This window comes from Myotis nattereri (assembly GCF_964212035.1).
Source record: "Myotis nattereri genome assembly, chromosome: 11".
NCBI classification, from domain to species: domain Eukaryota; kingdom Metazoa; phylum Chordata; class Mammalia; order Chiroptera; family Vespertilionidae; genus Myotis; species Myotis nattereri.
In genome coordinates, this window is record NC_138086.1 from 82,727,695 (window position 1) to 82,743,883 (window position 16,189).

The 16,189-nt window shown below is 63.1% G+C and overlaps 1 protein-coding gene across 6 annotated transcripts; it reads right to left on the reverse strand.

Annotated features, from left to right (window-relative positions):
* Positions 1–2,582: 2,582 nt before the first annotated feature.
* UPP1 (uridine phosphorylase 1) lies at positions 2,583–15,709 on the reverse strand. 6 transcript variants are annotated; one of them, XM_081102386.1, is made up of 9 exons: positions 15,509–15,634; positions 10,439–10,503; positions 8,120–8,535; positions 6,885–7,002; positions 5,226–5,384; positions 4,735–4,849; positions 4,155–4,364; positions 3,808–3,954; positions 2,583–3,300 (listed from the first exon to the last, which is right to left on the reverse strand). In XM_081102386.1, exons 3-9 carry the CDS (start codon positions 8,125–8,127, stop codon positions 3,161–3,163), a joined length of 897 nt encoding a protein of 298 aa, XP_080958512.1. In that variant the 5' UTR covers positions 8,128–8,535; positions 10,439–10,503; positions 15,509–15,634; the 3' UTR covers positions 2,583–3,160. The 6 variants fall into 6 exon arrangements, with proteins under 6 accessions (XP_080958512.1, XP_080958513.1, XP_080958509.1 ...); XM_081102387.1 differs by lacking the exon at positions 15,509–15,634 and adding an exon at positions 12,094–12,183; XM_081102383.1 differs by lacking the exon at positions 8,120–8,535 and having other exon boundaries at positions 15,509–15,709.
* Positions 15,710–16,189: the final 480 nt, after the last annotated feature.

Genomic DNA, 16,189 nt, shown 5'->3' on the forward strand with positions numbered 1-16,189 from the left:
AGGTGAAATGGCCTCTTTGTCTCGGTTTAAAAGCTTTATTAGAATTAGGGGCAATAAGCAATTAGAAGTTTTAGAGTTGAAAGAACTTGCATGACTCAAATGTTCCTTATTTAATTGTAATTTATAAATCCTGAAAAAATAAATAACCTCTTGGGTGATTTAAATAACTCATTTTCTCTGACACTGAAATTCCATCCAGCTAATTTCAATAACTTCTCATGAATCTGAATTAGTCTTGCTCCTCGCTCTAATAGAAAACCATAATTCCAACTTGTAGTGAAAGCATATTTGTTCCAAAGACGGCAAATGGATAGAAACACGAGGTTTCATCTTCCCGTGCTGTCTGGTGCCCTCGGAGCTAAGGAAATTAAAGGAACCCCCATAAATCCATTGGGGACGTCGAGAGGGAGGCCACCCACACCCGAGTGGGTGGGCAGAGGGCGGTGAGGAGGGTTCCCGCCTGTCCCACTGGAGAATCTGAGGCCTAAATCACACTCTCCCACCTTCCATTTGCGCTGAATAGTACTTCTCCATGAAAACACCTGAACGCCTCACCCCAGTTTCACCTACACCTGGACACCTGGCTCCGGGACCCCCCCACCCCCCAATTACAAGGTGCCTGAGACACCAGACTCAGTTTCCCAAATCGGACCCGACAGTTCCATCAGAACGGACCCAGCATCGTCCCCAATTCTCTCTGACCCGCCCAGGCAGCGAGGGCATAGGGTCGCTGTCACCTGCCCCTGCTCGGAGGGCCACTCTCATCACCGGGGGGGGGGGGGGGGGGCGGGGGGGATGGAGGGAGCCGGGACCAGGGACCAGGCCAGGACCGGGTGGGGGGCCGTGCAGCGAGGAACCCAGGTAACTCGTGTTTGAGGGCGTTTTCCAGGTCACCTTGAGTCACCTTAGTAACCAGACTAAATCCGAGTCCAGTTGTCCGGATAGAAGTGTATTCTTATCCCATCAGAACAAGCTCCTTTGCTCAGAGGGCGCTCCCTGCGCTGGGCACTGTCCGGCCCCAGGAGGTCATCTTGCAGCCTCACGCCCACCATGAGGGAGGGGCCGCCCGCTGACAGGCAGCACCTGTGGGGTAAGTGACGTGTCGTCCCACCCGTGGCCAGCAGGAGGTGGTGCAGGCCGGCTTCGAGCCTCAGGTCCTCCCGGGAGCCCTGGCCCCCCCACCCCGCCCCTCGGGGGCCTCAGCTCCAGGTTCTGGGAGGAGGCCCTGAGACCAGCCCTCTGGCGGGGAGGAGCTCCTTCAGCTTCAATGTGCCAGTTGCCCAGTGTGAGTGCCCCCTCTGCTGGCCAGGTGCGCTCCCAGGAGTGGCCAGGTCCCTAGAGGCCACAGGTGCCTGGGAAGGGTGGGAGGGGCCCCCACAGGCCAGGCGATGAGCTCCTCCCTCCTCCCAGGCAAGTGTGGGGCCGCGGCCCACTGGGCCTGGCGACTATCCACCCAGAAGCGAGCCTGCGTCCACGGCGCACTGGCCCCGGGGCCACTCTCGGCCGGGGCTGAGGTTGGACGGGCAACACCCAGCTGGAGCCTGGGGCACCCGGGAACTTGGGGACAGGTGGCAGAACAGGACAGTGGCCTGGGACCGGAGGACAGAGTTCGGGTCCTGCGCCTCGGGCTGGGGTCACAGCGGACAGGCTCCCCGGGGGCTCTGACGGCCGGCCCTCCAGCGCTTGCCCTCCTGGTCAGCCTCCTGGTCGGGGCAGCAGAGCCACTGGCAGAGGCTCCCGGGGCTGCTTCTCCACAGCACAGCCTCCAGGCGCCAGCAGGGAGCGGCTCCTCCTCTGAGCCGACCTGACCCTCCGCCTGGAGTGACTCAGGGTCCCAGGGAAGGGCCTTCACTAGAGCGCACGGGCCACACACAGCGACACCCCGAGTCTGACACTGCCCTGCCCCCGTCACTCAGCTGACTGCCAGAGCGGAGCCGGACACGGTGGGGGCGCAGGACAGGCGGGGGGAAGGGGCCTCCGGGCACAGCCAGGAAACACCCCTCCGGTGCTCACAACAGCATCCAACACCAGAGAGTGGCCACCCTGACGTGGACTCCACGAGCCACGGCCGACTCGCCAGACGTGACCATCCCAACCCACAGGCCCAAGGACCCAGCCCCATCGGCTGCGTGTGGGGACCGGCCCGTTATGGCAGCATCATGAGGCGGACACAGAAGTTTCCAGAAATGCGGCTGTGTGCGGCGAGGGAACTGCGTATAGACCGTGGACTGGGAAGCAACACCCGGTGCGGGCCGCCTCCCTCACAGGTGACCGACTACGGGCAACTAGAGCCGGCCTCCACGCGACAGTCCCAGCCGCCAGTCACCCCGGAGCATGTGGGTGGACACCGCACAGCAATGCAGCTGTGGTCCAACGACAGAACCCGCGTCTGGCCCAGGCTGGGCTGCTCGGCTGGTCAGAGCGTCACCCGACATGACACGGTTGCAGGTTCAATCCCCAGTCAGGAGTGTACCGGAGGCAACCGATTCATGTCTCTCTCTCTCTCTCTCTCTCTCTCTCTCTCTCTCTCTCTCTCTCTCTCTCTTTCTCTCTCTCAAACCAATTAACAACAAAAACATATCCCCAGGTGAGTATTTTTTAAAAAGCAATCAACCAATGAATACGTAAATAAGTGGAACAACAAATCCATGTTTCTCTCTCTCCCTCTCGCTCTAAAAATCAATTTTTAAAAAATCCTCTAAAAAGGAAAAACTCCATGTCTGAGTGGACCTGCGCAGCTCAAACCCGTGTTGCTCAGGGTCCGCCGTGACACGCGTGTGCGTGTGCTCCTGGGGGCGTTTCCTCCTGTAGCTGCCTCTGGGTGTTCGTGGCTCTCGCTGCAGAGGGCTGTCAAGCAACATGAGGAAGGGAATGTCTGGCCCTGGAATCAGACCTCTTGCTTAGCGATGTGAAATTGGACAACCATTAGCGTTTAAAAGTCTGAAATTTCCCCCCAGAAATACTTTCATTTCAGAGGGACGTTCACACAGGAACCCCAGATCAGGCCGATCCGCATGAACGGCTCCCTGGAGCCCGCGGGGCCCTGGGGCGGAGGCCGCCTTGGGCTCCCTCATCAAGGGCACAGGACGCAGAGGGGACTGGACAGCGATTTTATTTGCAGCTGCGACGAGCTCGGCTCCGTCTCCGGGACGCAGGGACCTCAGGCCCCCGCCAGCCTCTTCTTGATGAAGTGGACGACCAGCCGCTGCGGCCGCTGCTCAAACTTGGCCAGCAGGTCGTGGGGGCTGGAGACCTGGTCCCCGCGCAGGCGGTCCAGTAAGGTGACGCACACCACGGCCGCTGCGGAGAGCAAAGGGCCGTCAGCGGGAGGGGCAGGGCTTCCAGCTCAGGGCGCCGAGGAGACCAGGCGCCACCTGCCATCCCCAGGGGACGGGCCCTGTGGGACCCACAGGCATGTGGACGGGTGGAGAGCACACAGGCCTGGGGCCTCCTCCTCCTTCCGCCTTCGCTTCCCACCGAGTCGCAGGCACATCCCCGGCCGGGAGGCAGGACTCTCAAATCCAAGGCTGAAAGCCAGACCCACCGCAGGGCTGGTGGTGGGTTTGTTGCCCAGAAAACCTGAGGGAGCTGGTGCCACCGTCCTCAGCCCACCTGGTGGCCCAGGGCTCCCAGATACGGAGAATCCTGCCCTCGGCCACGGGACCATCACAGGCGTCACCCCGTCCAGCACAGGCTCGGGGACAGACGCGGGCGGAAGGCAGACGCTGGAGGGGACGCTGGGGTGGGGACCCGAGAGGATGGACTGGGCAGGAGAAGGGAGCGGGTGGCGGCCCAGTGCCCGCCTACCTGGGAGGCCGCAGGCGCTGCACATGGCGGCCAAGACAGACGACTCCATCTCGATGTTGCGGACGCCGGCTGCGTGGGCCGCCCGCAGGTACTCCTGCTTGTCCTGCTCCGTGTAGGAGCACAGGGCCCCGTCCAGACGGCCCTGCCCTGCAGACACGAGGAGAGGGCCATGCTGATGGGGTGCTCCCCGCCAGGGCGCAGGGATGCTTCGACCCCCCAACACCCCCCCACCCACCTGCCCTGGAGCCCAAACCGCCACTCCCAGCAGGCGTGGCGCCTGACATGGACACACCGGTGAGACCTCCCTCCCTCCCTCCCTGCCTCCCGCCGGGACCCGCCCACGGCACCTTCGTAGAAGTCCAGGGTGCACATGGTGTTGCCCACGACCGTGGGGAACTCGCCCAGGTCCGCGGAGCACTGCAGCAGCTCCTGCGCCAGCCGCGCGTCCAGGTCGGTGCCGCGGACCACGCGCTTCCCCAGCACCAGCTGCTCGAACTCGGGCTTGAAGCAGGCGTCCACCGCCTGCCGGGTGATCACCACGGAGCCGGGCTCCAGACCTGAGGACAGAAGCGGTGTCACCGGCGCTGGGGGCGGAGGGCGCGACCGAGCGCGTGCGGGAGAACGGCCGTCGGCACGCCACACGCTGAAGCACTGGCAACGTTCTATTTTTTCTTAAATACGTGTTTCTATTGATTTCAGAGAGGATGGAAGAGGAGAGAGAGAGAGGGAGAGAAACATCCATGATGAGAGAGAATCACGGACCGACTGCCTCCTGGGCACGGAGCCCACAACCCGGGCCTGTGCCCTGACCGGAACTGAACCCTGACCTCCTGGTTCATGGGTCGACCCTCAACCACTGAGCCACACCAGCCGGGCTCACCAGTAACGTTCTAAGAACAGGCAAGGCCCAGCCATGCGGCCACTCACCTATGCCGCCCGATGTGCCCAGGCGGATGGCGGTGACGCCCGAGCAGCGGGCGTGGTACAGCAGCTTGAGCACCTCGTGCAGCATGATGGCCATGGAGGGGACGCCCATGCCGTGCTGGCGGGAGGAAGGGGCGTCAGGCTCTGCGGCCCGTGTGTGCTGCCGCACCCCCCACCCCCAAAGCCCTCCTCCCCACCCCCAATGCCCCCCCCTCACCCCCAGCAGCCACAGAGCACGAACCTCAGCCGTGCACCTCGGGAGGCGGCACAGAGCTGTCCCCAAGGGCCGTGTCACACAGCCAGCCCCGCACGGCCCCCCACCTGCCGGCTTTCCTCTCTTCCTTTCCTCCCACTCCCGGCTCCCGCACTAACTGCTGGCCGCGGCCGACGGTGCCCCCTCGGTTCTGCCTCCTCCTCCCGGCCTGACCGGCCTGTGTGTGGAGGACAGGGGCCTGCAGAGCCCGGGACCGGCCGCCCGAGGGACAGGTACTCACGCTGACCGACAGCACGGGCCCCACTTTGAACATGACGAAGCGGTCGGTCCCCGTGCAGATGTTGGGGTGGTCCTCGCCCGACCGGCCCAGGCCCAGCTCCGAGGCCACGTACTTGGCGAAGGCCCTCATCCGGGAGGGGCTGCCCCCGACGCACACGAACTGCGGGCAGAGGACAGAGCCGTGGGCGCAGGGCCCACCCCCACCCAGTGACACATGCGCCTCCTGGAACTTGCTGGAAATGCAGCTCCCTGGCCCCACCGAACAGACTGTCTGGGCGCCTCCTGGTGACTCGACGCTCACGAGTTCGGGGGCCAGGCTGGTGGGGTCACACTCAGCAAAGCCACGGCTCGCCAGACGCGGGCCCAGACCTGCTTCTCTGGGAGGCGGGGTGGGGCCCTGCCTGCCGGCCGTGCAGCACAGGGTCTGGGGAGCCGGGGGTGGACTAGGACAGCACCGGCTCCTCGCTGACCCCACAGCCCGCCTGTAAAGTGGGCTTCTGGCCCCGGCCGGCGTGGCACAGCGGTCGAGCATCGACCTAGGAACCAGGAGGTCAGGGCTCAGTTTCCGGTCAGGGCACATGCCTGGGTTGTGGGCTCGATCCCCAGTGTGGGGCCTGCAGGAGGCAGCCAATCAATGATTCTCTCTCATCATGGATGTTTCCATCACTCTCTCCTTCTCCCTTCCTCTCTGAAATCAATAAAAACATTTTAAAAAATAAAAATTAAAAAAAATAATAACATAAAATGGGCTTCTGTCTACCACCTCTCACCACCACCCAAGCACCAAATGGCCAACGCGTGGCAAGCGCCCGGGGCTGGTGGGGGCCTGGGAAGTGGCCACGGAGGGGCGGGACTCAGAGAACTAATGCAGTCACCCATCTATAATAATAAAAGCGTAATATGCTAATTAGACTGGACAGCTGAGCGACCTTCTGGACATCCGTCCAGATGAAGCCATGGTGGTAGGGGCTGAGGCAGAGGCAGTTAGGGGCGATCAGGCAGGCAGACAGGCAGGTGAGCAGTTAGGAGCGAGTGGTCCCCGACTGCGAGAGGGATGTCCAACTACAGGTTTAGGCCTGATCCTGTCTAATCCGACTGGGATCGGGCCTAAACTGGCAGTCGGATATCCCCCAAGGGGTCCTGGATTGCGAGAGGGTGCAGGCCAGGCTGAGGGTCCCCTGCCCCTGTGCACGAATTTCGTGCACCGGGCCTCTAGTCTGTATATAAGAGCTTCTCATTTTGTTTTACACAAGAAAAGCAAGTAAGCGCGCCAGCTTAAGGGCGTTAATGGTCAAAGAGCTAAGTCTCTAAAGATGAAACAAGCCACTGAGGCGGCTGAACAGGTGGGTGTCACCGTGTTACTCACGGACCACACACCGCGCAGCCCCTCTGACTATCCTGCGCCCTAGACACCGCCGGCGTCTCCTGTTCCCTCAGAGGCGCACTAGGAAACCCACTCGCATGGGTCCCATTACCCCCTAAACGCGCAAGGAATCAGAGGGGCCCACGGGCAGGCCCGAGTACAGCTTCTGCTCCTCACGAGCTGGTGCGCAGACCAGGAACAACTCGCAAAATTCCGATAAGCCTGTCGCTTGGTGAGTGTCCTCTGTGGGGGCGTCGACTCAGGCCGCCGACAAAGGGGCTGACGGAAGCTCCTCACCTTCACGTCCCCGAACATGGCCGGGAGGTCGTGTGAGCTGGTGCTGAGGCTGAGGTGGTAGAGGATGTCCTCCTTCATCGTCGCGATGTTCGGGTTACAGAGCCGGACGCAGCGGTCGCTGTTGCACACCCGGAGAGCGGGAGGTCAGCCGAGCACCAGGTCCAGTGGCCGCATGGCGACCAGGTGCCCGAGGCCAGCATGCGGCCCGTGGCGGGAAGGACAGGCCCCCGCACACCAGGCTCCACCTCCTGTCTCCCCTCTCCCCCTTCTCTTCCCCTCCCCCCTCCCCACACCCAGGGCCCTGTCTGGAGAGTGGATTCGAAACAACCCAAGGAACCTAAAATGGACAAGATCAAAAGGTTTGCCCAACCAGTGTGGCTCAGTGGTGGAGCATCAACCCATCAGCCAGGAGGTCATGGTTCAATTCCCGGTCAGGGCACATGCCCCGGTTGTGGGCTCAATAACCAGTTGGGGGCATGCAGGAGGCAGCCCACGGATCAATCTCTCTCAATAGATCGAAAGGCTCAATCACAGGCCCTGGCCAGTGTGGCTCAGTGGTGGAGCCTCAGTCCACGCACAGAACGTGGGTTTGATTCCTGGTCAAGGGCACATCCCTGAGTTGCAGGTTCGATCCCTGGTCCCAGTTGGGGTGGGTGTGAGAGACAACCAGTCCATGTATCTCTCTCACATCGATGTTTCTCTCTCTGTCTCTCTCTCCCGCCTTCCCTCCCTCCCTCTCTCTCTAAAAATCAAGGGAAAAAATACTCTTGGGTGAGGATTAACAAATTTTAAAAAAAAGGCTCAATCCCATACAAAAGGTACAGCCGGTTGCTACCCAACTCACGTTCACTTCCCACATATAAACTTGACCTTATTTTTAAAATGTCACATTCACCAAGGACAGGAGCAGAGGGAAAACATGGCCAGGGACCAAGCGTTTCTGGTTAGTGAGCCCCTGAGCTCTGCCATCGTCCCACGAAAGGGAGCGCCGGCAGCACGCCAGGGAGCGTGGCCGCCCCGATAGGACCTCACTGACGAAGAGGCGCCCAGTCTGCCTCAGCTGCCATCGCATCCCCGTCCTGCCCGTCCGTCTTAGCCTTCACGGCGTCCTCTCCTCGTCTCCTCTACCATCTCATCTAGCCTCCATCTGGCTTGGGCATCGGCCGTCCACTACCCGGCTCCCACCCCGACGCCCCCTCCCACTTCCCTGCAGTGGCGTCCAAACCGGCTCCCACCTGAACATTTCGAAAGGCGGGCACTCGCACAGGAAAGCTGGACACCGCGCAGTAAAGATCTTTCTGTGAAAGGGGACCTGCGGCGGCTGCTCTCGGTCAGCACAGACCCCAGGTCACCGCGATGCCCGGACCACACCTGTCCGCCCCGCCCCTGACCAGGCTCCCTGGGTCTCCAGACTCAGGGTGTGTTTCGCTCTCCTGGGGCCGGGAGGCCACTCTCCAGGGGCCACACCCAGGCGTCTGTGTCACCAGGGCCCCCGCTGACCTGTGGGCCAAGCAGAAGCCTGACCTCACCCCCCGCCTCTGAGCTCCGAGCACCAGCGCCGTAAACGGGACCAGGTCCCGCGATGAGACCTCAGGGCGCTGTGCGCGCAGGGCGCCAGCAGAAGGCCCGCTGCCTCCCTGTCGCTCCGGTTCTGGGAGAGGACAGCGCAGCAGGGCTGTGGTCCCTGGGGGCCAGCAATGGTTTCAAACCAGCCGGCGTGGACTCGCCCCGAGACGCACTGGGACGGGCTCACACGCATCTCGAAGGGTTTTACATGACGAGTCACGGGCACATTGGTGGGTAACGGTGTCTCCAGCCCACGGACGTGAAGCGGCTTCGTTCTGCTTTGTTCGGTCACTTTACTCAACTACCAAGTACGTGCTGGCGTGAGGCACGGACCAGCAGGGAGGGACCGGCTGTTCAGGGCGGGTGGGACCAGGGAGCAGGGGCTGGGGGGCTGGGGAGGCTGCGGGGACCGCGCCGAGTCCAAGGCCGGCCTCACGTCGCGCCCTGCACTGCGTGTCAGAGACACCGGGCAGTCAGGCGGAAGGCGTTCGACTTTGTGGGGAGGAGTCCCTAATCCTGGGACCTAATAACTCAGCGACCCCCATGCCGAGGGCTCGGGGTCACAGCTTCAGTAGAGGCTGCACCAGCGGAGGCCGCACACAGGGGAGGCTGCACCAGCGGAGGCCGCACACAGGGGAGGCTGCACGCAGCGGAGGCCGCACACAGGGGAGGCTGCACCAGCGGAGGCCGCACACAGGGGAGGCCGCACACAGCAGAGGCCGCACACAGGGGAGGCTGCACCAGCGGAGGCCGCACACAGGGGAGGCTGCACCAGCGGAGGCCGCACACAGGGGAGGCTGCACGCAGCGGAGGCCGCACACAGGGGAGGCTGCACGCAGCGGAGGCCGCACACAGGGGAGGCTGCACGCAGCGGAGGCCGCACACAGGGGAGGCTGCACCAGCGGAGGCCGCACACAGGGGAGGCCGCACACAGCGGAGGCCGCACACAGGGGAGGCTGCACGCAGCGGAGGCCGCACACAGGGGAGGCTGCACCAGCGGAGGCCGCACACAGGGGAGGCCGCACACAGCGGAGGCCGCACACAGGGGAGGCTGCACCAGCGGAGGCCGCACACAGGGGAGACTGCACACAGCGGAGGCCGCACACAGGGGAGGCTGCACGCAGCGGAGGCCTCGCCAGGCATGGCCCCTCGGCAGGTGGCCATAAAACTGAAGGAGGGTGAACAATGACGGAGCGAGGGAAGGGGTGACTCCTGTGGAGCCCGGCTCCCCTTCTGCAACTTCGCTTCAACCACTTCCCCTCGCAGCCCCGGGGTCATCAACCCAAGAGGGGCTCAGAGCCGGGGACAGGGCCTCCTGGTTGTCCACCACGGAAAGCAGCAGGGATTCTACCAGTTCAAACAAAGTCATCTCCGCAGGAAACGCTCGCAAGGCCGCCTGGCACGTGGAAACGGCTCAGAGCCCCCAGGGACGGAGGGAGGGGGCCAGGTGTGCCTGTGCGGTTAGCACCTGGACACGTGACCAGCCCGAGGGGCCTCGGGGTCACAGAGGAGTTCCTGAGAGTCCCCCCAAGCAGGGGCTCCCAGAGGCTCAAGATCCGAGACCTGGGGGCCACTGCGGCAGGGCGGGGTGCCCAGGTCACCCTGGGTCAGCCCGGCAGAGGCGGGGCAGTGAGTGTCCAGGAAACCAGAAAAGCTAGTGGACTTCAAGTCCGCACAGGAACTGGGACTAACACAGGAAATGGGTGCTTTTCCAGCAAATAAACATAAAAGGTGCCATGAGAACGACCAACGAAAACTCTGAAAAACCCGGAAAGTGCTGAAGATCCAGGACCAAGAGGGGGGTGGGGAGAACGGGGCCGAGTTCCTGAAGCGTGTCCGGGTGTCCGGTAAACCCCACGCGGGGCAGAGCTGAGCACGAAACCACCCCTCCACCCAGCTCTGCACCCGCCTCCGTCCCCAGCCCGTCCTGAGCGGCCGCTGGCAGGGTCCCCTCAGTCAGCACAACCCAAGCCCTGCCCCGGGCTCACCTGTGGGTCTCGGGCTCCTTGGCGCCACCTCCCTGGAGAGCCATCCTGGCAGCCACAGCAGGACCCTGGGGGCAACAGGGAACCGTGTGAACCGGAAAACTCAGCCACAAGCAGGCTGCGGGCTCTGAGCGCAGATCAAGTCGAACCGCAAGTGGGGCGAGCCCAGCCCCGGGAGCCTGGGAGGGGAGGGCGGGGAGGGAGGGGCTGGGCGGGGCTGGCCGCTGGAGACCGGCTGTGCCTCGTGGCCTCACTTGGGGACCTCCAGGCACCGCCAGGCTCGGTGTGCTGAGGGCATCAGAGAAGAGGCCCTCAGTCCAGTGGCCGCTTGTTGAACGGACTGAACCACAGTGACCCCTGGGAGGTCCGAGGTCACGGCCGTCAGGGAAGCCAGGTAACCTGCAGACAGTGAAAGGCGCCTCCACCCAGCAGACCCCCCGCCGCCCGTGCTTCCAGCGCGTTCCCTGTCCCCCTCAGGCCCCAAGCGCAGCTCGGAGAGGGGGGCTGCTCAGGCACCAGCTCCAGGGACCTGCCCCGGGGGGAGGACTGAGGCTGGTGCTGGGTCCTCGGCCCGGGAGGGAACAACCCCATAGACTTTGGGCACCAAACATGGCCTAGGACAGGGCTCCGCGGGGAGGCGGAGAGCCGAGCCACAGCGCGCAGGGGACTCGGCTGACACGGCTGGTCCCCGAGCACCTGGCCTGGCACCTGGGCGGCTCCAGGTTCCCCCAGCCTGGCGCCCGGCGGGAGGGACACCGAGCTTAGCGATGAGCAGAGTGACGCCAGGGCCCCCCCACGCCGAGGCAGGAAATGGGGGGAGCGGCGTCACCAAGAGCAGCCAGGCCCGTCCAGCCAGGGCAGGTTCCCAACCAGGTATCTCCCCAGCCACCTGTCAGACGCCGGGCCACCCAGCTAACACCCCACAGGTGCCTGTGGAGGAAGGGCCGGTCACTGGTATCGCCAGCCAGTCCCCAACGCGGAGAAAACGAGCCGGCTGGGCCTGGAGCTGAGGCTTCCCTACAGCTTCCTGTCCTCCCCTGGCTTGTCCCCCGGCATCGACATGTCACTGCTCTGCAGACGCCAGCCTCGGGCCCAGCGAAGGGAGCTGAGGAGGCCAGCGAGTCCTCAGGGGCAGCAGTGAGGGCCAGTCCCAGGGTCTGTGATGCGGGATTACAAACATACTCGGTCTTCCTCCCGTTCCTGGCAGAGCTCCTAGGCCCTTGCCACATCCTGCTGAGATGGGAACCGTGTCTTTTTATTGTTTTTCCTTTCTTTATTGATTAGCAGCGGTTCTCAACCTTCTGGCCCTTTAAATACAGTTCCTCATGTTGTGACCCAACCATAAAATTACTTTTGTTGCTACTTCATCACGGAAATGTTGCTACTGTTATGAATCGTCATGCAAATATCTGATATGCAGGATGGTCTTAGGCGACCCCTGTGAAAGGGTCGTTCGACCGCCCAAGGGGTCAAGACCCACAGGTTGAGAACCACTGGATTAAGGTATTACATCTGTGTCCTATACCCCCATCGCCCCCCCCCTCCAGCCCCCCACTCATGCCCTCACCCCCCTGGTGTCTGTGTCCATTGGTTAGGCCTATATGCACACATGCAAGTCCTCTGGTTGATCTCTCCCCCTAACCCCCACCCTCCCCTACCTTCCCTCTGAGGTTTGACGGTCTGACGGATGTTTCTCTGTCTCTGGATCTGTTTTTGTTCATCAGTTTATGTTGTTCATTATATTCCATAAATGAGTGAGATCATGTGGTATTTATCTTTCTCCGACCGGCTTATTTCGCTTAGCATAATGCTCTCCGGGTCCATCCCTGCTGTTGCGAATGGTATATCCCTCCTTTTTACCGCAGCGTAGGATTCCATTGTGCAGATGGACCAGTTTTCTCACCCACTCATCTGCTGATGGGCACTCGGGCTGCTTCCAGACCTTAGCTTGGTGAGCTGTGCTGCTATGAACCATGTCTTTTGTTATATCGAGGAAGTGACCTTAGGGCCGCACCTGAGGACCAGCTGGTTGCCAGAACCAAGCACGTGATGGGAGGACTGGACCCCTCAGCCACCCCCACCCTGGGGAGGGGAGAGGGGCTCGAAGTTGAATCAGTGGAAAGAGAGTTTGTCAATCATGCCCGCGCAAGAGTCCCCGCTGAAAGTCAGAAGGACAGGGCTTGGCCCGGTGTGGCTCAGTGGTTGAGTGTCGACCTATGAACCAGGAGGTCACGGTTCGGTTCCCAGTCAAGGGCACAGGCCCGGGTTGTGGGCTCATCCCCAGTACGGGGCGTGCAGGAGGCAGCCCATCCATGATCCTCTCATCGATGCTTCTCTCGCTCCCTCTCCCTTCCTCTCTGAAGTCAACAGAAACATCTCTTTCTTAAAGTCTGCTCCGAGAGCAGCAAGGCGCTGGCTGCGGCTGAGACGCTGTGTGCGCCCTTTGTCCTGAGAGGCACCTTCCAGGAAACTGACAGCTTGGCCGAGGCCCAGCCTCCTGCTCAGCGGGTGAGGCTGGACCCTGGCACCGAGGCAATGCTGCTGCAGCAGTTTCAGGGGGCATTTCCTCTGACCCCGCACACGATGCTCAGACCTCTCCCTCGGGAGGGATGCGCGTGTCCTGAGACAGGCCTGCCCTCCGCAGCAGGGCTGGGCTGTCCCTGCAGCAGGAGGGGGTCCCGGACTCCCGGCCAGGACGCCGCGTGCCAGGTTCTGCTCGGGCCCCTGTGGACAGAGAGGGGCCATGTGCCAACCTGACTAACCCTCAGAGACCCAATTAACCACAAAGGATGGCCTGCAGTTAACATTTAATTACAAAGCAGTCTACGGTGGGCAGTCACATCCCAGGCTGGCATCTGCCCTGACAAAAATCAACTGTGATCTTCACCGAGCTGGCTGTGTTTTTGCATCTATGGTAACAAAACTTTGGAATGTCTGGAAAACTTGCAACCTCCCTTTTTGGCTAGCGAAGGCCTCATAAACCCTTTATTTTAAAAAGGGGAGTTAAACCGGGGGGGGGGGGTCACAGTTCATTTACCCATCAGGGCACGTGCCCAGGATGCGGGCTTGATCCCCAGTGTGGGGCGTGCAGGAGGCAGCCAATCAATGACTCTCGCTCATCATTGATGTGTCTATCTCTCTCTCCCTCTCCCTTCCTCTCTGAAATCCATAAAAATATATTTAAAAATAAATAAATTAAAAGGGCGTTAACATTTTTTAACATCACCCATTAAAGTACAAGCCAGACAGGCACGTTACTTTGTGTAAATAGCTCCCGCGAAGGAAAAGCCTCGTAAGGGTTTATGGAGACAAACCAAAGACAACCGCCGGAGGCAGCACCCAGGGCCTGGGATGACGCTGGGAGACGGCCCTTCCCCTGCCTGTTCTGTACGCAGAGGCCCAGGCTTCCTCCGGGATTATGTTCACGCCACCCTCTGTGGGTGCTGGTCTCTGAGCTGGTGGGGCCCCCACGCAGGCCTCCCCTGAGCTCTGGGGTGTAGCAGGGCCCCTCACCCACGGTATGCAAATGCTTATGGTGTCTTAAGTGAACACAGTTCATATTTCAACTGGGGGGGGGGGGGAGTTTGCCTGTAGGTAGTAGAAGCAGCTGGAAGTTTCACTTTGTTATTTACTATTTTTTTTACGGCGAATAGTAACTTGACAATCAGGAAAGACAAAGAAAGTCCACTTGGACAGAAACCATTGGAAGGAAAACTAACTTATCCGCTTTAACTGCAATGTGCTGCCCCTGCGGGAACCTAGACTGTAATCTCTCCGGGAGGAGCCGGCGGAGTGACAGCCAGCGATGGGGCCCAGGAAAGGAGGGGGAGCTCCCTGGAGCCGGCCAAGGAGCAGGGCTGGGCCCAAGGCTGTGGCCGCACCCTGACAGCGGACTCTGGGAGGATGGGCAGGGCGTGGTTTCAAATCTAGGAAATCCCCATTTCTCAGCGCCAAGCTCCGAGCCAGTGAAGGGAACGGAACGGAAGGACTCTTTAGCCCCAGAGGGCAGGAGGGGGTGTGACCCAAAGCGCCGGCGGCGGGCGGGGGCAGGGCGGGTGGCTGTTTATGGACTTACAACCCGGGGAGTGGGGAGTGTCCAGGGGAAGGCCAAGGTCGCCTGGAGTCCTCAGGTGCCTGCAGAAAACGCGGGGCCGGCGGGCAGCATTTCACACAGGGTTTCTCTGTAAGCGCCCCGAGGGGCAGGGGCCTGACGGGGCGCTGACCTCAGGCCAGGGAGGTGCTGCCTGGTCCGGGAAGGTGCCGGCCGGAGCCGCGCTCCCGGGAGACCATGAGCCGCTTGGCCAAGCCCTGGCTTAGGAAGGGGCCATCTGGGGACAGCCAGTGAGGCTCCCCAGGCCCCAGGCCCGCCCACCGCGGACAGGAGCTGCGAAGGACCCGCTCCCTCCCGGCGGGGACCGTGTGCCCTTTGACCTAGGACAGTCCAGTTTCTCTTGCGCCGCCAGTCCGTGCGCTGTGACCATCTGTCTCTGCGGGCTCCGCACCCACTGGGGTCCATTGGACGCTGCGAAACCTTCTTGTCCAAAGTGCAGCTGCTCTCCCCGCAGGAAACGGGGAGCTCTCGGGGCTCCCGCGCCCCCTTCCGCCGTGTTTGGAAAGCGTGGGCTGGGGGTGGGAGGCTCTCTGCGGGGTGTGTGGGGGGGGTACCCCTGCTGATCCCGCCTCCAACAGGTGGAACCTGGCCGGGGACCCACACCCCGCTGCGCCCAGGGTGCGAGGACACGGGACAGGCCGCTGTGGGTGGACGCGAGTAAGCCCCCCCTCCCGCGCGCCCCCCCCCCGCGCGCCCCCTCCCTCGCATCCTTTCCGGGCGCCCTCGTCCCCGCGCGCCCCCTCCCTCGCATCCTTTCCGGGCGCCCTCGTCCCCGCGCGCCCCCCTCCCCGCGCGCCCCCTCCCTCGCATCCTTTCCGGGCGCCCTCTCTCTTCCTCCTGCAGCCCCTCCCGCCCGCGCCCCTCACATCCTCCCAGCAAACAGCCGAGGTCTACGCGGCCCGAGCCACCTCCCGGGTCCGTCCGTGGCTCCCGGAAGCGGGGCCGGGCCGAGGACCACTCACCGCGGGAGCTGCTACCCTGGCCGCGCCACCTGCGCGCGCCGCCGGCGACACACACCTCGCGGGGCCCGAGGAACCGGGGTTCTGGGGCGGACACGCGGGGCCGGAGGCTGCGCGCCCGACTGGAACGGGGAGGGAACCCGGAGTAAAGGGAACTGGGGTTCCGAGCCCGCGGCCCGCCCGCCCCCGGGCCGCGCCCCCGGCCTCCCCGCCCTTTCCGCCGATTGTTTACTCCCCGGAGCGCGCGGGCGGGGAACGCCCCGGACACTCCCCGCGCCGCCCCCGCACCGACGGGACCTGCGGGCGCTGTCCTCCCCGCCTGACGGCCGGGACGCTTCGGGGGAGCCCGGTCCCCGCGGCCGCCGCCGGTGCGGGAGCGCAGGTCGGACGGAGACGCCCCGCCCCGGCGGGGAGTTCGAATGCGGAGCGGACGCAGCGGGTCGGGAACGGGGGCTGGGCCACGTCCCTGCGCCCAGCGGGTCGCCCCGGCCTCGTACCCCGTCGGGGACCTTCCCAGCCGGGAGCCGCGGGCGCAGGGGGAGGAAGTGACCATCCGCTCAGCCACCGGCCGAGGCGCGGAGATCCCGGTGGGACCGCGCGGCCATCTGAGGCCAATACCCTCCCGAGGGCGCGCGGGGCGGGGGCGCCCTGCCTGCTGCTCGGGGGGCGAGGGGGCAGTGGGGG

Bases quoted from the DNA above. Each gene is read 5' to 3' on its own strand.
- UPP1 (XM_081102382.1), bottom strand. From the start codon at position 12,183: ATGGAATATAATGAACAACATAAACTGATGAACAAAAACAGATCCAGA. The intron at 4,365-4,734 runs GTGAGTGGCCGC...TTCTGTCCTCAG, and splicing joins GGGCACATCGGGCGGCATAG to GTCTGGAGCCCGGCTCCGTG. The intron at 3,301-3,807 runs GTAGGCGGGCAC...TGCTCTCCGCAG, and splicing joins CAGCGCCTGCGGCCTCCCAG to CGGCCGTGGTGTGCGTCACC.